Here is a 24,068-nt window from a genome sequence, read left to right as displayed (position 1 = left end):
AAGGCTAGAACTGAAGTACTGTCCAGTAAGTTACAGCAGGTGAATAAATTTACAAATCAGACTACACGGAGCATATGCAAAGTATTACCTGTGAACAGATGCCAAAAATACCTCTGCCTTCTGGTACATGGCTGACAGCTTGTCACAAGTCACGCTGAATAATGTCAACGTGAGGAAGGAGAACTGGCAACACTGGGAAGCCCTTAATTGGGTGGCTTATCGGTAATAAAAACTGAAAAGCAGCATGCAGTTTTAGAAATGCAAGCGTTAACATCAGCATTAACACGTCATCCAGACGGCAAGGCCGGTAGCCCGGGCTCAGGCTACTGCCCGATGGTGATGCTTTTCACTCCAGTGCTCTCCATTCTACTCCTATTCTTGCACTCACTATGGGGTTCGCTTGTTGCTACACTTGTATCATTAATTGTAGTAATCACTTCACATATAAGAGCCTTTCTACTAGCCAAAAAGCTTACTGATGTAACCAGCAAATTACAGTGTCTTTAGGAAAAAGGAGTTAACTGTATGTGGATCAAGGGGTGGAGTGTAGTGGTCCTAAGCAGAAGACTATTGCACATCGAGGAGTTAGTGATCCACGTTCAGTTGAGATGAGAAGGAGCAGGCCTGTGCTGCATGTATCACCTGGCCACAGGATAAACTTCGCCAGCTAATCCCAACTGGGGAGCCTGCAGGTGGCTCCCACTGGGCACCTGGTGATACCACAACCTGTGCAGCTGCCTGGATCCACCTCTTGGAAAGGGCAACCCTAGGCAGATGGCTATCACGACAGGGAGACAGTAACATGGAAGCCCAGCCCTGTTCAGGAAAGAGCCGAACTTGCAATACTTCATTCATTCAGGGGCTGCACGTAGGGCAATACTTCATTTTTGTTTGAATTCTGTTTCCAGCCTGAGGCTCCTGCAAACTAGTATTTCTTCCCAGAGTTACTCACATAGGAGGCACTTCATACTCACTTCCCTGAAAAAAAACCTGCATGGTTGTGGCTGGCAGCATAGCCAGCCTTACTTCTGTTTCTTGTAGATGTGCCACAGCTGCTGCCACTTGACAGACACACCTGGATCTGGGATTACATTTTGATTTTTATTGAAATACAAAAAGTGCAAAATGTGAAATATAAGATTGGTGCAGACTAGAAGGAAATAAACAATGTGAACCGTGAAAACCCCAGCCCTGCACCTGATGAACATCAACAGAAAAGAAGGCAGGGAACACCACCAACAAAAGCAAAGCCAAAAATTTTGCACAGGAGCCCCAGTGCATAAAAGAGGAAACAGGGACCAAACTGGCCCTCAGCTCTCTCTCAAATTAGCACACATTGCCACAAGGCATCCAGGTGGCCCCAGCCCCCCCTGCACCACCCAAAAGCTCTGGTGTCAGCACGCAGCTCGGGCCAGGGAGCAGGGAGCAGTTGGAGGCCGTTAAGACAGCTGGAGGCTTAGCAGAGGGGAATGGTCTAGGTGCTAAAAAGCAGAGGGTTGAAGTGGAACAAGTACCCCCACAGGGAGAAATGGCTAACAGCTAACCTGAAAGACAAGCCAGGGAAGAGACCCTTTGGCAGCTCTACAGCAAGGAGAAAACCGACAAAGACCAGCACCCTAATCAGATACTGCCCCCCACCTGTACATGGCAGAGAAACCCAGCCCAGCCAGTGCCCTGCATGTGTAAGGAGGCTGACCAGGCGAGGAGGGAATTTAACCCCCTGGGCTTGGCAGATGCAGGCTCTGGTGGCCACCCACCCAGCGCAGGCTGCAGGCAGGCCCAGGCCAGTTCCTTGCTCAAGTCACAGGAGGGATATTTCAATACAAGGCATTCGGGAGAGCAGACTGCAGAAGCAAAAGCAACCCTGGTTACTGTGCCTGCTCCAGGGCCCCGGGGAGCTCCAGCATGAGGAGCAGCAGAAGAAAGGGGATATTTACACTGGGTCCCTTCCAGGATTTGCAAGCACTTTCCCACCATGAGCAGTAGCAGCTTCCTGAACACCCTCCAAATCTGCTCCCTGCAGGCACTGAACTGGAGCAGGCTTTTATCCCTGCCTGCAGGGGATGCACCAGTCTCCATTTGCTAAAAAAGGAAACATTATTTCAAGAATTCACCACAAAAAAAAAAAAAAAAAAAAAAGGGCAAGCACCCACCAAACAAACTCCAGCCAGAACACGGACGCTTGCAGCAATCCCTGCTCTCCCCCTGGAGAGGAGCTAAGCTACCCCAGCGCTGCTCCTCTCGCTACTGGGCAGGGAACAGTCCTTGCTGCTCTGCAGGGCTGGAACGTGCCACCCTCCCCGGGGAGCCGGGGCTGCACTAGGGCCAAGGCCTCTGCCCCAGCACACAGGCACTTCCCGTTCCAAGCTGCCGACCTTGGGCTTGTTTGTCCCAGGAGAAGTTAGCTGGGTTTGCCTTTCCTCTAGGGGGATATAAGTGAGGCCAGTGCCAGCTGCAGATAGAGTCAGAGCACCAAGTTTCCCCCCGTCCTGAAGCCTACACAGAGCAGGGTGCCTGCAGGGAAAGAGGGGCTGCACTGGGCTCCCTCAGCCTCCACGCTCCTCCCGGGATGTCCAGAAAGCCTTGCTTCTTAAAACAAACACTGGGGCAAGTACACCTCTCTTCGCGCTGTCCATCCCAGGAGAACACTCCTCCACAGCACATCAGCTCTGCTAACTTACTCTAGCAGAGATCACATGCGAATTAGGAGCTGAGTATCTCTACCTCCAAAACATGTACTTGGTTACTGCTGTGAATTATTGAGGCTGAAACAATTCATATCCTGGCCAAAGAGGGAAGACTCCTACTCTTGGAAGAGGGAGACTAGCAGCTTTGTAGCCTCCATAGGGCAAAGTCCCCCAGTATCTAGAAAGGATCAGACTCAGCCCTCTCCTAGAACATCTCTTGCTCCAGCCTTAGTAACGCTCAGTTTCTTGCTCGCTGTTCCCACCCGTGTGTTGGTGTGCCTCCTCCGAGCCGGCTGGCTGGACCTGCGCTGCCCCGCAGAGCTGCCTATGTTCGCACCCATCCCCGTTCCAGAGCTTAGCAAAAAGAGCGATTTCCATAATTCCTGCAGCAGATGTCACTTATTTTGATTACAACTGGGGCACCAACCTTTGGTCAGTGTTTAAAGGCAGGCTAAAATATTATGAAAAAGCAAATTCTATTTAGCATCCAGTAGCTTTTTAAAAATTAGTTCTGCTTGGTCCAAAAGATTTGTCCCTGTGGCCAGATGCAGTGGTGAGGACTGACCCGGGCACGCAGGGCACAACATACAAAGATACAACACACCAGTGAAGTAAGGCTAGAAGCTCCCTGCCGGGCCCAGGCTAAGGAGAGGGATCTCTTTCAGCTCAGGTAACGGGAATGCTGCAACCCAAAGCCAACAGTGATGCCCTAACAGTATTGCAGCTGCTTTGGGAAGGTGCCTTGCGGACAACCCGATCTCTCCAGCCGCGCCCAGGGCATACAGGATGCATCTGACCAGGCTTCCATGGTAGGATGGAAGGAAGGTATGAACCGAGGAGGAGACAGGGCAAAGGCCCTTGGCATGGAATAGCTGTTCCCTCACAGCTTTGGCACATGAGTGCTCAGCACCTGGGCAGAAACTCGTAATCCAGGCCTGGTGCACTCCAGGGTGAGAGTTAGCCCCAGTCCCTAGACACTCCCTCAAGGCCATGCTCTCTGTTACACAGTGCTGGGGAAAGTTCTGCTCAAAAAGACAACTAGCCAAGGCGGTCTGTGCCAGTCAGCACAGATACACACGCCTGACGGAGGAGAGGAGGCCTTGTGCTGCTGCCACAGGGAAAGGCAGTGCTCCTCATAGTGTTCAGCAGTTCAGTGCCACCAGGGCACTTGCTCCCTGCCATTCAGACTCACCAGCTGCCAAAGGGCCCCAGCCAGCGCCCTGCACAGCCAGGTCTGGCATGAACCTTCCCAGCCGGGCTGGAAATGCTGCTGGAGGGACAAACGTGCCTGAGCTGGGTAACTACAGGAGGCACCTCACCCACTACACCCCAGCAAACACTGAATAGTATCTGGAGTGGGTGGCCCCAGAAGGGTTTGGGCTAAATTCAGATTCCTTGTATTGGAGTCTGACAGGTAATACAGCCCATGTGCCATGAGCCTGTCCTCCACTTGCCTGCCAAAAGCATGGCGTCAGAGTGGTGTTTGCAAGTGCAGGACATGCCGCTACCTGAAACACAAGAGCTGCCTGCTTCAGGTGCCTCTGAGGAAAGGCAGGATGCACATTCAGTGCTGAGAGATGGCACTTACAGCAAGAACATCTCTGCCACAAAACCCAGCAAGCCTGCCCTAGCCCAGATAGCCCAGCTGAGGCAAAGGTGGTGAGCTGGGGCTATTGGGAGCTTAAACAAAAAAGATCTTTGCTGAGGAAGGGACCAGGAGGGCAGAAAAACTGCATGTGAGGGAAGAGGAAAGGAAGGCAGGTCATCTGATAGGGCAGCAGACTGGTGATGAGCCCTGGAGGAGCTGCACAGACTGGCAGGTGGGTTAGGACTCCACTCTCAGCAGCTGGGAGACCAGCTCCCCTCCCCATCCGGAGCAGCAGGTCTCCTGCTTGCTTACTTACACACTTTCTCCACCATCTCCACAGCCCTCGCTCTGCTCATCACCCAGAGGATCAATGGTCCCTTCGCACTCGAGACAGCTTGGTCACAGCTCCAAGACAAGGCGGGAAAGAAGGTGGGAAGGTGGGCACAGTGTGCTGGTGTGGGCTGGCCTGGATTCAGGCCTCCACATCCTCAAAAAGCTCCTTCTGGTGGTCCAGCAGGAACTTGGTAAAGGTATTGATGGGGTTGATGGCTTTTAGGGTGATGGCTACATCTTTGGCCCACAGCAGATTTGGGCCAAACACAACTGCCAGGTTGGTGTTTGTCATCTTGTTTCTGTCACTGTGAGCAGAGACCTATGTGAGAAGGAAAGAGACCATTGTGAATCCTACTGAACAACACAGCAGCTGCCCTCTACCCTCCCGAAAGCCAGAGCTGACAGACTCCCAAGGGCAAATGGGAGGAGAGAAGCTGAAGGTCCAATGCCAGAAGACAGCTGGGAGAAACACATAACATCCAGAATTCAGGAGGTGAGGAGCAGTATCTTGCCATTTGCCACTATGACTTAAGCACCAAGCCACATCATAACAATAGGACCAAGAGCACTGTCAGCCAATATCTACAGTCCATATCACGATTCAAAACAAAACCATCTTCCCTCTGGCTAGAATAGCCTTGCGGTGGCTTCCTGGCAGCAGAAAGTTCTGTAGGGTGGATCTAAGACCCCTCTTCTAGTCTAATCTTCTACTCAGATATTTTGCAGTTGTACCTCCACCCTCGGGAGCTTTCAGCCTCCCTGGTACAGACCACATGGGCTTAATGCCCACCTACACCCCTCAGCATTATGAGAAGCAACTGCTTAGGCTAGTTCATCATGATCATTCTTGATCTCTGTATAACAAGAACATAAGGTAAAGAAAGGCAATTTCCTAGCCTGACGCTCATTTCCTCTCAAATGAAGAGGGAGCAGGCAGTCAAAAAGCTGATGCAAGGCACTGGCAACTGAACTAGAATACGACTGCCCACCTTTGGAGCAGCTCACCTGCACCAGAAAGGCTGTCAGTAAATGGAGCACTTCGTAGTTTTCTTCTGGCAGAGTCTGAAGTGTTTTGCGAACAACATCCACACGATTCACCTCCTCCACACCTAAAAATCAAGAGACACAGGACAAGCAGGTCCACGAGGAATCCTTAGCACCCACCCGGATGAAAGCCCTGTTTGCAGTCACGGGGTATCCCATGCAGGGCTGCTCCCCCCGAAGATATTTTTGCCCTTGGCCAGTGCAACATTCAGGGAATAGCACACTTTTGTTACAACTCACTCTGGAAGTTGACAACATGGCTGTAGAGGCCAAAAGTGAGGAGGGGCTCAGGTAGCTCCCTCAAGAAGGTCTTGAGAATCACAGCAGGGAGGTGTACATCTTCATACTGCTGGAAATCTACAGGCACACCTGAGAAAGTAGAGGAGAGACTCAATGCTCACTGGCCAAAGCAGGACCTCCTCCAAAGAACAGGACACAGTGGTCAGAGCCCAGAACTAGGGAAGCAGTATTTTACAGAACATCTTTTAAAGCACCACGTTTTCTAGCAGAGTGGAAAAATGTGCCCTAAAGGCACATGCAATGCACTGCTGAATCCAGCACTACATCTTTAGAAGTCATCAAATGAAACAGATGACCAAGTTTCTTCCCTTCACTCCCTCCAGTATAACCAGACTAAGATGGTATATCCCACTCTGAGAAACAGGGAAATTTTCAGGAAGGAAAAGGGCAGTGAGGGGAACATGAGTGGGAAGGAATATGCTTTCCACACAGCAGAAGTATGAGATGCCTCTCTCTTGCAACTCAGGTCATACCCTGATGGGGCCTCACTTAGAGGCCTATCAGAGAAGGAGAGGAGCCATGATGGACAAGTTCCAACATAGTTTCAGTTGGACCGTAGTAGTTAGGGAATGAGAGGGGCTCTGCTGAGTTTGGGCACTTACCCATGTTGTATTTTTGCTGGACCTCCCTGACAACCTGTGTATTTGCTGATCTCCTGAAAATCCCCTCTGTAGCAAGAGCTGCGAAGTGAGAGCAGATCAGAAGAAAGATCAGCCATGCGAGAGTCTAAAAATGCTGGTCTTAACAACCATAAATCCATGCTGTGGGGCATTCAGACAGATGTCAACAAGTCCCTTTTTTAGAGTACAGCAATTCTTTCTGCTTCCACTACTAGGCAAAGGATACAAGGAGCATTTTGCTACTCTTATACAAGTGGGAGTATGGATGACTGGAAGAAAGAGGTCTCCTAAGCCCTGCACAATCTCTCTTGAAGGCTAACTCACCTAGTTCAGGCCTTTACACCTTGTTCTAGACTGCTGGTCTTTATCTTACCACACTCTGGATGGGAACTTGGGTGGAGGAGAGGCCACTGACATGGAATTAAGAGGGGCTGCAGCTTCCCCTGAACACTTACCATGCTCCTGCAAATGAGCAATGGTGTCTCTGACCACCAGAGGAACAGGAGACTGATCAGGGCTCTTCTCCCTGAGACTGTGGGAAGAGACAAAAGGTTACAAAGGACTGGTCCTCCCTGCCCTGCATGCAGCCCCCGAGTCTTGAAGTTGCCCACACAAGCTCTGCCACACAGGATCTTGCTATCCCAGTCCCTGGTTCAGCCATTATTCCAGCCTTCTCTCCTCTTCACCCATCATGCTACATCATTCACTGGAGCAAGTATGAGCTTGTTCCTACACCACCGGAATATTTCTCCATCTTCTCTAGAAATCATAGCCTGTAGATGTCAGGGCAAAGGGCTTCCCTGAAGGCAAGGCTGCTAGTTATGAATCAGGTGAAAAGGGTTAAGCTTCCTTTTTCCTTCCCCATAGGAGCAAGGGCAGAAAGAAGCTGACACATGAGAGAAATATATATGGCATAAGTTTACCCACCCCATTCCTGTAACGGAAGATATATCAACCCAGTGGCTGTCAGGGAAGACCTAGCGATCCCAAGGTGTTCGCTGCCACCCTCGCATTCAGCTGTCTACACCACTTGATAGCGTGGAGCTGTTCACCCCTCTCAGGCTGCTAACAAGCTCAGGCACGCAGCACCACTGGCGTTACATCTGGAAATGGTGTGCTGAAGCTGGGGAATGCGTTCCCAGATTGCTTCAGAGGATGTGTCTGTCCACACAGTACTGGCTCCTCCTCATTCCCCAGGGAGTCAAAATCACACTCAAAGTTAAAAATACCTTCAACACTTAACCGGTATCACTAGCCCTTGCCAGTGTCTGTGTTTGCCTGTGTCACCGTGCAGGAATGGGGGGTCGGAATCAGTACAAGGGTGAATAGAAGTGCTTTTAAAATAGAATTTGTGATATGGAAAAAATTAAGAAACAGATCTGCAGCACTGCTCAATCAAAATATCATAGCCCTAAAGACACCTCCATCAGTCTCCTACAGACTTCCTTTGCTTAAAAGGAAGTTTCTAGTGGCATAAAGCTGTCCCCATGGTCCTTATTTTGCTCCTCCCATAGTGCCCTTAGCTGCAGAAACAATCTCATCCTAATTTAGATACTATCTAGCTGGGGAACCAAGAGGGTGGAACTGAACTGCGTCAGTCAGGATCTTGACATGAGCACAGAGTTCCTCAGAAGAATGATTAAAGCTTTGTAGGAAGTCTGAACTGCAAGAAATTTTACAGCCACTTTTGCTGCTTTTCAGTTATAAATACAGTAACCTCATATCAAGCAAGTCAGGGCAAAGATAACACAATCCAGAGATACTCACTGCTGGAGTGAGACTCCAAACTGCTGGTTTGGCAGTGGTGGGCGCGGGGGTGTTGGCTTCTGGGGCACTTGTGAAGGTTTCTGCAGGGATCTCAGATATTCATCGTATCTGTGGCAAAACACAGACTAGTAAAAAGCCACTCCACCTCCCAGAAAGAGCATGAACGCAGCACTGCACATGACCCACTGCACACCCACTGATAACAGCTCCAGCCTAGCATGGTTGATTCCACCTATGCAAAAACAGGATAGGCAGCTCTGGAGCACAGGGGTAACAAGAACAAACATCTGGTTGCCAGAAAAAAGCAGGGAGAAAGGAATATCTATCTGGAATCAGGAGCTGGAGTAGCTGAAGATGACAGACAGCATGGGCAGGAGGCCAGGACAGCACTGCTTGTGATGAGACAGTGCGCGTGTGTGAGAGGGACAGGGAATCAAGCTGGTAGGACCGAGATTGTGGCAACTGTGGGAAGACCCAAAGACAAGCTGAACTATGCAGAGTGAGCAAAGCAGGTGCTCAGACGCAGCAGATGCGCACCACGAGCTCCAGGTCAGTGTTAAGGTCAGCAGCTTGCAGAAAGCCCCGGAGGCGTGAGTGGGAGAGACAGGATTGGTGCTCCACTGGAGGAGGATTTTTAACTCAAGGACAGAACTGGGCACTGGGGCCAAGGACACACAGGAAGGAGCATGAAGGGAAACAAGTCTTTAAGGCCATTTGTCACCACTCCCTCCAAAACCACAGCCTGAGTGGAACAATCTCGTCCTCCCCTTGCCATTCCTCCAGAAAAGTCCCCTCTCACAGAGCCCTAAGGAAATGGGAGACAGGCAGCATTCTCACTTCAGCACTTGGCTTGGGATCCCCAACTGTTCCAGCTTCACATACTCCTCCAGCTCACTAAGGAAGTTCACGTAAAAAATCTTTCGTCCAAACTTAAAGCTGAAAAACAAGAGAAAAGTAGGTATGTGAGGAATCAGGAAATCCAGTATCAGAACAGACTTCTTACAGGCAAGGAGAGCAGGGGTCTGCAAGAGACATCAATGGGGCAAAGGGGCAGGTATGGTTAAGCAGCAGAGATGTTGCCCACATAGCTCTCCAATTCCATATATTTCACCAGGAGATGCCAAGACTTTCCAAGTCACATTAGAAGCCCTAGCAGCAGCAGGCTCCCTAAAACGCTGGATTTCTCCTTCCTAAGTTCAGCAGTAGGCTGGAGAAAGTTTTACTGTCAATTATTTCACAGAGTTAGGATTTCAGCATCAACACAATGAATTAAATATAATTTGGACTGATGCTCTCACTTCCTTTTTCATTATTAGCAAACCCTTTACTTCTGCTAAAGAGCAACACTTTAATTCTACTTAGCTGGACAGAAAGGGAGCAGCACAGAGCTGCAAACTCTGTAGGTTCCCAAAGCAGTACTTCTTGTGTCTGAATATTTCTGAGCTCAGAAACAGGAGGAGATAGCATAGGGTGAGAGACTCCAGGGTAGGTTTGGCAGCCTGGGCTCATCTTGTGCCCCACTGAGAATGCCCCATTATTCCCCTGCAGTGTGAGGATGTGGGTGAGCCTCCTATAGCGCTTCCTACCTGATCAGAGGCTTGAAGAGAATCAGCAGGGTCTTGATGAACATGGTTGGGTGCACAATATACAAGGCTTTTATGTTCTTCTTGTACCTGTCAAGACAAGCTAAGTAAGGATGAGCTGCACTTTAAGCAGAGGAACCAACCTTTCCACAAGATTAAGGCACCCTGGGTGCTCCATTCCATCTGCAGTGAGCCTCACCACTCCCCAGCACCCATGGCCTCTGCTCTCCCATGCTTCGTACCTGTGTCAGGCCACTCAGCAGCCTAAGGGCACACTCTACTGTATTCCAAGATTCACCAAGAAGCAGTGAGCAGTCTCACCAGGAAACAACAATTATACCATGAGGCTGACACACTTGCACCGGGTCCTGGTTTTGCTGTTTGCCTGTTGGCCTAAAGGATGTAACTACAGAATCATAGAATCGTTAAGGTTGGAAAAGACCCTTAAGATCATCGAGTCCAACTATCAACCTATCACTGCCAAGTCCACCAGTAAACCACGTCCTCAAGCACCACGTCTACCCGTCTTTTAAATACCTCCAGGGATGGAGACTCAACCGCTTCCCTGGGCAGCCTGTTCCAATGCCTGACTACCCTTTCGGTGAAGAAGTTTTTCCTAATATCCAACCTAAACCTCCCCTGGCGCAGCTTGAGGCCGTTTCCTCTCGTCCTATCGCTTGTTACTAGGGAGAAGAGACTGACCCCCACCTCGCTACAACCTCCTTTCAGGTAGTTGTAGAGAGCAATAAGGTCTCCCCTCAGCCTCCTCTTCTCCAGGCTAAACAACCCCAGCTCCCTCAGCCGCTCCTCGTAAGACTTGTTCTCTAGACCCTTCACCAACTTCGTTGCCCTTCTCTGGACACACTCCAGCACCTCAATGTCCTTCTTGTAGTGAGGGGCCCAAAACCGAACACAGTACTCGAGGTGCGGCCTCACCAGTGCCGAGTACAGGAGCGCTATCACCTCCCCGGTCCTGCTGGCCACACTATTCCTGATACAAGCCAGGATGCCATTGGCCCTCTTGGCCACCTGAGCACACTGCTGGCTCATGTTCAGGTGGCTGTCAACCAACACCCCCAGGTCTTTTTCTGCCAGGCAGCTCTCCAGCCACTCCTCCCCAAGCCTGTAGCGTTGCATGGGGTTGTTGTGACCCAAGTGCAGGACTCGGCACTTAGCCTTGTTGAATCTCATACAGTTGGCCCCGGCCCAACGATCCAGCCTGTCCAGGTCCCTCTTCAGGGCCTTCCTGCCCTCCAGCAGACTGACACTTCCACCCAACTTGGTGTCATCTGCAAACGTACTGAGGGTGCACTCAATCCCCTCATCCAGATCATCAATGAAGATGTTGAACAGGACCGGCCCCAGTACTGAGCCCTGGGGAACACCACTCATGACCGGCCGCCAACTGGATTTGACTCCATTCACCACCGCTCTCTGGGCTCGCCCATCCAGCCAGTTTTTAACCCAGTGCACAATGCACTTACCCAAGCTACAGAAGTAGCTGTTTATCCCATGATTCAGCCTGCGTTAAACAACAACCCACCTCCATAAGCAGCAGAAATAAGTGATAGTAAATTACGATCACCAAGCTACATGGGGCGCCTGGGGAAGATCTTTTATGTTAGGCTACAGAACAGCATGTTATATCCTTGCTTGCTGCAGCGTTACTCACTTGCGATCAAATTCCCTGTAGGCATCCCGCAGCCAGCTCAGGGATGGCTTGTTCTCACTGGTGAGGCCATGGTGCAGGTACACCAGTGTGTAATCACTCTCCACATACTGGTCCAATGTGAATTTCAGGTACCTGAGAAGAGACAACTGCTGAACGCACTTCACGCTCTGCCACAGAGAGGCTCTTCCTCCCTTTGGGACTCATTTTTGTATGCCATAACAGAGGATTTGCATCCCCAGCAACGGAGGTAAGCACTTTGGGAGGACATGTCCAGCTAAAGAAGCCACTGCAGATAGATTTGGCCCCAGGAATCCTGCACCTGGGACTTATGTCAGGCTTAAGGAGTTAACAGGGAGTTAACAGCAGCCTCCTAAGACACTACTCACCCCAGCAGTTTCACGTGATCAAGTTGATGACTTGGGGGCATCCGGCAGGCACTGAACAAAATGACTTTCCTTCCATATTTATCATCACCTGCAGATGAAATGCCAGAGATTACAGGGAGTTTAAGGACTACACTGTGGTCTTGGCAGCAAGGGGTAAACAGAAAACGGGAAACCGCGAAAACAAGGCAGAAGTCTGGATTGCTACAGCTGCCAGCAAAGCTAAACCTGATTTTCAGCAGAGTTACCACGGACCTAGTATGGAAGCAGAAACCTGAACACCAAGGGCCTGGCAAGTCAACAATGTGAATGGAGAACAGAGTCCATGCTCCAGCCCTGAAAGAAGAGGAAGGATTGGAAGCCAGGATGCCTTGGGGCACGCCGGGATGGAGGCCTCAAGTACAGAGCAGAGTGCTCAGAGCAGCGCTGCCACTGGGCACTGCTCCTGATGTACGTGTGCCCAGGGAGGCACAGGGAAAACTGCCCCTCACAGGCACAGTAACCACTCTTTCCATCCTGCACACGGTCCCAGACTAACCGCTTGTGGTCTGGTGCATTTGTTTCTTGCTTCACCTGAAGCTTAGTCCTGCACACAGAACGAAGCCATTTCATACCCTGGAAACCAAGAAATTTCCTAGAAACAGGGCAGTCCCAGCCACATCCCAGAGATGAGAAGCAAGCATCACCATAAGCCTCTTCTACAGATGGACCAGGTAGGGCTGCTGGATTCTCCAGGGGGATAGCAGAGCCAGCTGTTCACTGCTTCCTAGATTTTCCATCCACAGAGATATTTTTCCAACCTGAGCTGGAAGGAGCTGCAAAGTGCGGCACAACAAAGCATTCTATGTAAAAACCCAGCAGAAAACAGACCCCATCACGCTGCAGCCAAATAACCCATAAAGCATCCTCATCTCGGGGAGGACACTCCCAGCCACCACTTGAGGCTTCAGAGACAACAAGCCAAGTTTTCCCCAAAGCAAATCTTCATACGTCAGCAGGGATCTCAGCCCCATGAACAAAACCTGAGCGGATGGGCACGGACAAGCTTAGCCAACATGCTAGGGGAACTGAGAGATTTAGATAAGTAAGAACGAGGTCACAAATCTTTTGGACATAACGGAGTTTGAGGGAAAGTCTGGTTCTGTCCCAGAGACAACACCCAATCCATTTCCATAAGGATGACTTGCTTTTTAGCACCAGTGGAGAGGAAATGGTTCCTTTAGTGTGAAGGGTTGAAGTCTTCCCATCTTTCTTGCTACTCACCCTGCTCCAAGAGCTGTGTTTTCTTGTCAAGCAGAAAGAGCATGGAGCAGTGGAAGGGGCTACTGAGGTTATACTCAACAACACCCTCCCTCCCTCCTCGCCTATGGCACAACCACTTCATACAGATGACAGCACAGAAAAGCAGCAAGGATTGCTACTTACGCAGGACAGCCCTGCAATACATCATTCCTCCTGAAATATACCCTTTTCCCCACACTGATTTACAATATTCAGAGCATACAGCCATTTTCTCACCTTTGCACGGGCTCTGGCCCTCAACTACCACTTGGTTACACTTGCCATGCAGCAACCGAGATCTCAAACTGAACCCCAAACAGCAAATCTGAGGCTTGTTAGTAGTGGATGACCACTTGGTGCCGCAAACAGCAGCCACAGAACTCACATACACCAGCCATGACATTAAGATGGCACTAACCCTCTTTTACCCCCATCCTGGCCAGAAGGACAGATTCTCTTGCTACTTGTTCACTTGTATTTTTCCCTCGCAAGTCCCATTTTCAAGTCACTCACCAGACAACACAAGAGACAGAATTTACTGATGCACACAAGCCAGAACCTCTACAAAAGCTAGGGACACTGAGGCAGCACTAGGTACAGACCAGGAAAGGGGTGGCATGGGCCATCACACTGACATACACATGCGGAGGTAAGGGGCGATTAGGGAGGTCGCATGACCCAGAATGCAGGACTAGGAGAGAGTGATGCAAGGCTCATCTGGAACAACCAGATACAGTCACAGCCAGGCCACAAGACCAACATCACATTCCATATCCCACGGTAGCCCACTCTCTGCCTAACCCAGAGTTTCTTGGGAGCTTTAGGGCTATGAGCTTCAGGGCTGGGTCTAATGCACATAAGCTGTCTATAAAACAAAGGTCCAGGCTACAAAGTCCTGGGCAGGGAATATGGCATATTGTGACTCTTCACAGTCGTCTTGAGCCACTCGTATGTCTTCATCTGGAAGACAAAGGGTCCTGCCTGCACAAAGCAGCAAGAAGATGGTAGCATCCAAGAATCTGTTGAGTTTTGTAGTGATGAAGGAGAATGGTCAGAAAGACTAGAGATCTTTGCAGATCATAGCTCTGTGCTAAAGTCAGAATAGATGCTATCTTCAGTTAACTGAGAGGCTGCATTTCACACCCGATTGGATGGTCTGAGGGCCAGAAGCAGGTTGCAAGCTTGATCAAGGCAGGCCTTGGTTGTGAAGAACTGCAGTACAGCACCACATTCCTGCGATGCTGTGGGTGGCCACACACTCAGTTCAGGCTCCCGGGCACTGATTTCCAGACCTGACAAGTCAAAAGTCAGGAACGACATAGCTTAAACACCCTCCTCTGGAATGACATGAAACCCTATGGCAGGGTCTATGCAAAGTCTAGAATCTTGTTCCTTATATAGCCTTGGTGAAAAGGTCTGGGATCGCTGGTAAAGAAAAAACAGACAATCCATGATTCTGCCAAAGGGGAGATGGCATGTTTCCCCTGGATAATTTCCAGGGCCAAGTACACCAGAAGATAATCTATAGTCCCCTGGATGACTGAAGAAAGGAGTGGCCCATTTTGCCTTCCAAATCAGAATGAATTTATGCAGGAGACCTACACAGGAACCAGCATGCCCATTACGGAGTTCTGGGTTTCACTCCAGTTTCATCACACTGAGCTCAGCCTGTCAACACAGACACTTTCAAAACAACCAACTGCCAATCTTGTTTCCACCTGACATATGTCAGATCAGTCTGATTCCTCCAGACATGACAAAATTCAAAATTCAGCATCAAAGCTGAACAATCAGTTGTTCCAATTTATAAACAAGAACCATTCTCGGCTGTCTGCAGGTGGCCTCTCTGACTCCGACCCAAACAGATCCTTATCACATTTCATCTTTCCCAGACGCTCCATCCCTTGTACTGTTTGCTTTCCTGTTTGCAGTATTAATCTTATGTATCTAGGTTTTCACCCCTTGTTTGCAATTGCAAATAGCTAAAGTTTCCATTGAACACCACTATAGACCATGAGGTAATCACTCAGCTTCTCAGGCTGTCTCCTACTTCTCCCAGGTGAGGAATGCTCAATAGTTAACAACAAACCAACAAAGAAGCAATTATATACCATCAGTACTCACAGAGCACCCCAACAATGTGCGTACCTTTTTAAGTTCATACATAAAAAATATTTTCAATCTACACTGGAATTAAACTACCTCCTTATAGGATGTAATTCAGATTTTTTTTTTTTACCAGAAAAAGAGCAAGACAGCAGCCAATATGCAAAGCCTCTCCAGTCAAGACAGCTGCTCATCTAAAGAGATATTAACTTTTAGCACTGATGGACAAACTAATTCTCCTAAACCCTTGTTATGGTGCTTTTAAGACCCAAACTCAGTTTTTTGTCTCACCCGAAGAGCAGCATTTCCAGCGCACTTCTGAGACAAGGGGCAAGCAACATCATTGCTGTGGTTCCAAGCCATCAGAGCAGGACCATACTTCTAAAAGGGCTGAAGTTTAAATACTGAGGCTAATGTTTCAGATGGCAACCTGCAGCAATACAAACGTATCAGAGCAGAAATTCATGTCAATGTAGCAGTACTGTCCTGAGACAGGACTCTCCATTAAATGAATCTGTACAGCCAACACGGAAAATACATGCTTGACTTGCAAATCCTGCTATGTTTTTCTAGGTATTTCTCCTGAATATTTCATCTGTTAGCCTTTATCCCATGATTGGAGGTTGTCATACTACTCACTGGCAGCATAACTGCAGTCCAGGGACCCTGCTCGTTCCTACCTTCATCAGGTACCCTCAGCCTGAGGGCCCACCTCGATGAAAGATTCAAATGGGATTATCCTGGTACTTTGATACTGAGAGAGTGCAGACGGATAGAACTTGCCACCAAAAGCTAGTGTTATTGGTAAAACAGCAAAGTTAACAGAGTTCAGGGTCAAGGAGAGGACACCACTACATAATTCTGGAACATTACTACACAAGTTTTACAAAGCTTGGGATGTTTATCAGAGCCACTGTCAGTAAAAAACTTCTCTAATCTAATTTCAGGTTCCTGCCAAGCTTATGACACAGCTGGGCAGTGTTTATGTATAGTAGATTTTAGTTGTCTGTTGAATTCCAAAGTGGATTTAGCCCCTCAGGAAAAGAAAGTAGGGAGCTCAAAGTAGAAGTATTTTAATACATGACATCTTCCACCTATATATGCCCAATATCCAAACACTGCCAGAATCATAAAGCCTTACCAAGTGACTACAGCTCTAACTGATACAAAATATGCTAAAGGGTCAGATTAAAGAATGGAAAATAGGAGGATGCCTGAAAGCATGGCAAATGGGGGAGAAGAGCCCACATAAGGAGGCAGTGAGGATCAGCATTTCCATGGGCTGTGCAAAGATCTCGGCCTGCTGTTCAGAAACAGCAGAAAGAATTTCACACCAAAAGAAGTTTTCATCTACATTGAGAAGTGTGAAAGCACCAGCAGGCAAATTCTTCAGGCTTGGGACTGAAGTCCAGAGAGTATTAACAAATGCTCAGCAAGCACAGAGCAGTCTAGCACTGCTTCAGGCTAGAACGAGGAACAAGTTACCAAAACACGGTATCTCTGCAGCCAAATAGAGAAGAAATAGATAACCGTTGCATTCAGCTGGAGAATCCAGTTTAAGTGCCAGCTGCTTAGCACATGAGCACAGCAGCAGATCATATGAAGGAATAGGAAGCAATCCCAGGATGAACTTCCAAAGCACACATGACAACGAGGTAAATCTGAGTTCAAACTGAACTGGTCCAAGCAGGCCACCACCATGACAGAAGAGGAACGGGATTTACACTGAGACCCAAGAGCCCCAAAGTGCCCAAAGTGAAGCCCACACGCCAAATTTGGCTCAGATGATTCTGCTGTGCCTGAGGCAGAGATGCAGCCCTCAGATGACAGTTTTGTGCAGCCTTTCGACTCCTGAAAAGTTGCCAGTGCAGTCTAAGGCTGAGCAAAGTTTGGGCTCCCCTGAGACAGTCCAGCTACAGGCCACAGTCATGCTAAAGGAATACCATGATCTACAGTACCAAATGTTAGTGCCACAAAAAATCTACCTACCTGGTTGGGCCCCATCAAGTGCACCCTGGTCTGGAGGAACAGAAACAAAGTTATAGCAAGCCAAGCTTCGCACCCTTTCCCAGAAAGTAATATTGAGTATAAAGTCTCAGAGTCTAGTCAGATTGCCGCTGGGATGCATTTAGTTGCTCTCTTGCAGTAGTCAAGCTCCTTCCTTTTCATCTTTCCCCCATGCTCCTCTTCAAAGCAACCTTATCGAACAATTAGAGGAGTAACAGCTACCTGTGATTCCCGAGTCTCTTCCTTGAATTTGCAACTAATTCTGTATAATCACAGTCAAATTTCTGGCCCTTACTGTTACACTTCCCCTACCACCAACATGGCAACTGCCGTACTGTCACTTTTAAAAGGGTTAAACTCAATTAATTCTGAATGTCAAAGTCTTTTGAACAACTTCAGAAGTGTACAGAGAATGGGATCATACCGTATGAATAACACATCCAACAGATTGTTTTGCAAGAAGCTAAATTTCACTAGTAAGCTGAGGAAGGGGACAATTTAGACCTTCAACACACCCATAGCTTTAAAAAAAAAAAAAAAGTTTAGTAGATTCTGAATAAAAAAATAAACTGCCAATTAGAAAAAAGAAAAAAGGTTTCTCTGGGCAGGGAGGGGTCTACAAAGGCATTTATTGCCACACCCAGCCCCTTTCCATCACTCTTAGAGCTATATACTCAACAGACCCACATGGGCCTATCAAGACAGGAGCCTGAGCAGAGCAGGGCTCTAGAAAGAAACTCTCCATTCCCTTGGTCTCCCTTAGAAATGTAGAATCCCTTAGGAACTCTCCAATCCCTCGATCTCGCATGTCAAAACATGGTGCACAAGCTGGGCTTGCTTTGGATGGGCCAAATTCTACAGAAGCAACTTATCATTCCATATCATAGAAATACTCTTAAAAAAAAAAAAAAAAGTCAAAGCCAGAAACTACAGTCAAAAGCAGCAGAAATGCAGGCACCCTGTATTAATGGAGCCAATAATAATGTACCATACTGGAAGGGAAAAGGACCCTTGTTATCAGAGGCTTTTGCTGAGCCTATCAGCCACCAAAGACACACTACAACATACTTCAACACAAGTTTTTTCTGCAACTTCTACCTTTGCCTGCTTAGTGAAACAACACCTACTGGTGCTCCAAGATCAATTTTACCTCCCCATGTCAATCACCCACAGCAACAGCAAATCATCAGCCCTAGTTACAACTTTGGCACCTGGAGCCAACAACCAGCCACAATGTTTTTCAGGTAGGTTTGGTACCGGATTCACCATTGAAAAAAGATTCACTGTTGAAACTGCAGTTTCAGTCTAGTAACACGCAAGAAGGTACACCCCCAGCTCTCCGCCTTGCTTTCCCACTTCAATCGCAGGTCTTACGCACACTAGCATCACGCCTTCTCTGCGAGGGCAGCCCTGCAGACTGCCAATTAATGGTGTCAGGCAGCAGATTTCCCACAAAAACTAGCAGAAACACGCTCTGAGCTACAGCAAAGCTTTGAAGTTACTGGGCAGGGACCACATAGTTGAAGTAAATAATGATGGCCAGTCTCCTGACAACTGCTACAACTTCGAGCCTCCACAGCAGTGGAAAATTCATATGCCACTCATATGTTAAGCCCCAGTTTTCTTATCCCAAAAGGAAGAAAGCCAGTTATTGTGTAAAATGGGAATGCTGATGCACCTCGTAGCTACAGGCTTGCATATTGACCACAAAGGCAAGAGCAGTATTTTGGACTGGACAGAACGAGGAAGGAACACATTGCCAGAGAGCTGCCAAGAGCCCTGCTCTTCCCGCACAGCGCAAGGTTTCCAGTATGCACTGCCATCTCCAGAGACCTCCTTCAGACTGTTATTAACTATCTACCATATTCTTGCAATTCAGCCTCTGCTGAAATTCAAGGCCAAGATTATGTCACCCTAGTCTGCCTCAACCCCAAAGGAAATGGAAGCAGCACCTTTACCATATAAGAATTAGCAGGAGGATACAGAAACTCTTAAATGTAACAGAAATTCGGGATAGTTCCTCAACAGCCTTCAACCAGAAGTCTGCATTTCCTCCAAACACTATGTGATGTGAGCAAGGAAAAAAAACACACTTTGCAGAAGTGGTTTGTGCACTGAAATCGAGCCACCTCCGCTCCAACTTCTAGCCATGTGTAAGGACAAATTTCTCTGCTATAATGCTCACAAAAAGAGGAACTCGGAGTCAAGAAGAACACAACCACACAGAGACCTCTCTAGAGCCTGCGTAAAACAGTCCAGAAACACACACCTTAAGGCAGGTCTGAAAGGATAGGCAGAGTATCATCTCTTTCCTTCAGAAAAGCATTGAATCCCAGAACCAAAAGAAGGTTTCCCAAAACTAAAATATTCTGATTCATAAAAATGCCACAGTACTCCCTCAGAACTGTAGCCTGGATGCCTCTTGCTGCCATCTGCCTGTGACAGACCACCACACAGGACAGCAATAACATGCCTGCTCCTTCCCCATGGACAGCCTCTTCCAGGAAGATCCCAGTCCCCAGAAGACACAGGAGCATAGGGCACAAAGGAAAGTCTCCATGAAAACGCTGCACTATTTTTAAGTGAAAAACAAAACCAAACCCCTTATTTTTCTAGCAAATTCTGCAAAATGTTTTTCGATATTATTTTCCCTCTTTAGGCCAGATAGCCAGGATATTCAAATCCAGCGTGCCTTGAACTGAATCAGAAATTAGGGTCAGCTAGAAACTGAGTGTGCTAACTTTTTGTCATCAAAACTGGGCTTTTCGTAAGTTATTAACACCACGAACCGACCCTGCAAGAAGCAATTACTTTTCTGACCACACAGGATAACCCTGGGATTGTGGAGTTCAGCCCGAGGATGGGAACCAGCCTTCTGGTTTTGTCTCAAAATAGCATCATCATCCCAGAATATATTTCAGGGAAGGCAGGAACAGAGTTCCCCATATGCTTTCTGCTCTGAAGAGCAGAACAGGGAAGGACACAGAAGAGAAAGCTCATAAGTCAGCAGAATGGATAAAACTACCCTTGATCTGCTGCCGTTTGCTAATATTTACAAGAGAACCGGGGTGGAGCTATTTTGTTTCAGGCTCAGCGTGGCGAGCATTCCTTGCACCTGAAGGTGCTGACAAGCACAACTTGTCAGTAGAGCCAGATCGAAACAGTTTCATATTAATCCTCCAGTGAGATTTTTATTCTCCAGGCTACTTCTAATAGGATTTTTCCAGATTTTCCCAGATTGTTTGCCTCTAACAGCCCAGAGAACATGACCCTGTCTGATTTTCCAAACAGTTAACATTATTAATTATTGACCAAGAAAACTGAACAAACAGCTTCACCCCAGAGCCCAGATTACAAGTCAGGCCCCTTTGATCAACTTCATAAATCCTGCTTCCAGGAGATGAGACACTAGCGAGTCTCAAAACTATGGGGCAGCAAGTCCACTGTCTGGATCCGTGCTACTAGCTCTTCCAACGCCAAGAAAGGCATTGCCCCACGTTCTGTGTGTGGGACAATCACAGGCTTTCAGATAAACCACCTACTGGTGAAAATTGGCCAGGAGCAGCCAACAACAGAAGCTTCTCCGAGCTGCTTCTGCACTATTCAGAGACACGACAGGGACAGAGAGCTCACTAGAAACACAAACTTAAACCACGATGGGGAAGAGATCTTTTTCAGAATGCAGGCGCGCCTCCCAGTCAGCCATCATACCACCCCAAAATCCTTTCAGGAAGTTAGATAATTCTTCATTTGCTATCCTAGACTAACGTGTCAAATGGCTGCATTCCAACAGGCACTGAGACACACCTCCACTGGAGTGATACTCTATTCAGAGAGCTTGGGGAAAAAAAAAAAAATGTTATTTCGGAACAGAAATCCCACAGAAAGACTGGTGCTTACGTCAGGAGGCAGCACACAAAGTATATCCTTGGCTTGGGCTGACATTCCAGTCTTATCAATGTCTCTGATCTAAACTCTCTGCTAAGCACTTTGTCTGGAGCTTTGTCTGAAGTGAACAACAGTATCATTTAACTCACCAGCTCCCAGAGTCCAGAAACACCAGTTACCTCTGCCATTCACATTCCAAATGGTCTAGCTATTATGACTGAAATGGTGGAATCCACACATCTGTCCCTTCCCAGTTCCAGCAGTAGGGAGACCAGGGTGCAGACCTCTATAAACCCCAGTCTTGAAACTCCAGCCCCATGCAAAAGAAGGTTAGTAACACATTTGCAAATGAAAGCACTTGTGGCAAAGCTACAGGACATAATGGCCCAAATGCTAAACACCTAGCCTGTCAACCTGAGCAGCCAGAGGCATGCAGGAGACAAAGGACAACAGAGATGTGAGTTTGCCATTATCATTTTCCTCCCCAAAAGATGTAACATGAGAGGTTAGGAGAAAGAAAGCTCATTCTAGAAGACAGCCCAGAAAAGAATGATGTCAGGACAACTCTTACCAAGGTAAATGACTGAGAATCTTCCCTCTGTGGTCAAACCCTGCTGCAGACCAACCCTGAATCAGGAGGACTCCAGCTTGTGCCTCTGCTTCACTGCAAATTCACATGTGGGGCAGGGACCAAGGCACAGAGAAATGGCAATAGGAAGGGTAGGAGGTGGCTACAGATAATCAAGGAGGAAGCGTGAATCAAGTCCCTACAGGTTGAAGAGGCGCTTTTTTTTTTTTAAACAAGGAATGCAAGACAAACTGGGATTACCTTTCCCTCAGACTTACCACAGCAACCTAAAAACTACCCCCAAAATTCTTATGGAGGTCCCATCAGTAAATCGCCGAGGGTTAGTGTAATTAAAATAATATGGATAAGACAACCACACAGAGAAAATCCGAATGCTCGTGACCCTGAATGATCAGGTCTTTCCTTGCAGTGCACCATGGGCCATGGTTTATTAGAAATTTCAGATTTCTGTAAATGCTGTTTCTGGACAGGATGGCAAGCTCTGGCCATTCAGATATAAGAGAGCTGCCAGACCTACTGTGGATTACTCACTCAGCTGAGGACCTTGCAGCTGTACTGCCATAACTCGGTAATTTCTGTGGCATTATCATGCAAAAAACACATCTTGTGCTCAGGGTATCGTCAAGGGCCACATCTAAAACAATTCAGCAAAAGCAACCAAGTCCTGCTAATAATATAATCAAGACACTAAGAGCCAAGAAGGAATGCAAGTTTAACCAAGGTCAATGGAAAATTACACATATTGCAAACATTCAAGAAGTTTGGTGCTCCTTCTCTTTACGATGCCAGCTGTCATGGCCACTTGGGCCTGGCATATAGCAGATGCCCCCATAACCCCATTAGAAAGACCGTTCCTCAGCCCAGCTGCAAAGACATCAAAGGGGAAAACAGAAAGACCACTACCTGCTACTTCCACAATGTGGTGCCTGGCGATATCATAGTAGGGATCATCCCACCGCAGGTGAGTGACGGGCTCAGGGGAGCCTTTGGAGTCCTCTGCACAAAACACAAGGAACAAGCAATTAGAAGAAGGGATCTGGAGCACCTTGGCAAGGGGTAAAAAAGAGATAGAGGGATGAGAAAAAATGGTTCTTCAACATGGGAGGGACTAACGTATGCACCTGTCCACCTCAGAAGCCCACCTTTGACCTTCTGAGTGGGCAAGGGCAGGAATAACTTCAGAATAGACCTGTCAATCCTGTGAGGTCCACACGTGTCCCTCAGACTGTACACCCTCTCAAAAACTACTGTTCAGATGTGTCACAAACATTCACAAAGACCAAAACCCAAGTGCCAAGGGCACCATCATGGCTTTTTAGAGCAGGAGGATCTTAACATGGTTGCTTGATGGATGCCCATCCTATGTGCTCGTGAGCTAATTTCCCTGACCTCTTTGGGCAGCAGTCCATAGCACAGGATTTCAGAGCAACAAGTTGGATCTCCAGCCCCACTTCCCACATGGAAGTTCAAGACCCTTCCACTCAGGAAGGCCAAACTATCCTGCAACAGACCATAACAGAGGATATTCAAGGACTTACAGCTTGTCTGTACTGTCAGCACCAAAGTGCAGTCAGCCACAGGACTAAGAGTATATTTACATCAGCTGGCTCTGAGCTTTTTAGCCCTGTTCAATGGCAGGGCTAATTCACTTGGGTGTGGTGCAAGATTAATGTGTCTATAAAGCTTTCAAATGGAGCTGGGGCTCTCTGTATATGTAGATATGACCATAATGCTGCAGGACAAGCAATTCCTTTTTGGCCAAAACCCAGACCCCAAACAAGCAGGATACTTACCTGATTTGGGAAAAGCAGGGGCTTCATCTGCTGGCCAGTTCTTATCATCTATGGAGGCCAGTTTGAGCTGGCTGAGGGACTCGTTGGTATCATCCAAGTTCAGGTCATCCTGAAGCTCTGAGAGTGGGTCTGTAGCCATGGTCCCCAAATACCGCAGTTTATTTGGCAGCGTCTAGAACAAGAACTGCAGAGATTGCTAGGTGAGACACAGAGATCACAAATTTACCTCTCCATAGAGGCTCTTCCTCTTCTCACTGATTTTCCTCAAATCCTCCCTTATCTTTACTTATCCAGAGATCATACTTCCCCTCCCCCCTTAACACAGGCAGGAACTCCTCCTCCTCCTCCAAGCCACAAGCACCGACATATGTCAGACATGTCAGATTCTTTCGTGCCAACTGCTATCAGAAGGCCAACAGGAGCCTCT

General features: G+C 48.0%; 1 protein-coding gene across 5 annotated transcripts in view; it reads right to left on the bottom strand.

The window, feature by feature from the left end:
• Window positions 1-1,082: 1,082 nt before the first annotated feature.
• The window catches only part of ARHGAP1 (Rho GTPase activating protein 1), a 28,010-nt gene continuing 5,024 nt past the window's right edge, over window positions 1,083-24,068 (bottom strand). For 4 of the 5 annotated variants that reach the window (XM_087746150.1, XM_087746151.1, XM_087746152.1 and 1 more), the window contains exons 2-14: window positions 23,642-23,825; window positions 22,752-22,844; window positions 17,354-17,383; window positions 11,981-12,068; window positions 11,595-11,726; window positions 9,926-10,012; window positions 9,177-9,275; window positions 8,340-8,447; window positions 7,028-7,104; window positions 6,555-6,632; window positions 5,893-6,021; window positions 5,614-5,717; window positions 1,083-4,927 (exon numbers count right to left, since the gene is read on the bottom strand). In XM_087746150.1, coding sequence (XP_087602276.1) covers window positions 4,748-4,927; window positions 5,614-5,717; window positions 5,893-6,021; window positions 6,555-6,632; window positions 7,028-7,104; window positions 8,340-8,447; window positions 9,177-9,275; window positions 9,926-10,012; window positions 11,595-11,726; window positions 11,981-12,068; window positions 17,354-17,383; window positions 22,752-22,844; window positions 23,642-23,780 — 1,344 coding nt within the window. In that variant the 5' untranslated portion in view covers window positions 23,781-23,825 and the 3' untranslated portion in view covers window positions 1,083-4,747. The remainder of the gene's footprint in view (window positions 4,928-5,613; window positions 5,718-5,892; window positions 6,022-6,554; window positions 6,633-7,027; window positions 7,105-8,339; window positions 8,448-9,176; window positions 9,276-9,925; window positions 10,013-11,594; window positions 11,727-11,980; window positions 12,069-17,353; window positions 17,384-22,751; window positions 22,845-23,641; window positions 23,826-24,068) is intronic. The other variant, XM_087746155.1, reaches the window with a different exon arrangement.

Source organism: Nipponia nippon, unplaced genomic scaffold (genome assembly GCF_047370975.1).
Source record: "Nipponia nippon isolate SJK-2023a ecotype South Korea unplaced genomic scaffold, ASM4737097v1 scaffold_10, whole genome shotgun sequence".
Lineage (NCBI taxonomy): Eukaryota > Metazoa > Chordata > Aves > Pelecaniformes > Threskiornithidae > Nipponia > Nipponia nippon.
The sequence above is the reverse complement of the archived record's forward strand: the minus strand, read 5'-3'. Positions and strand labels throughout refer to the sequence as shown.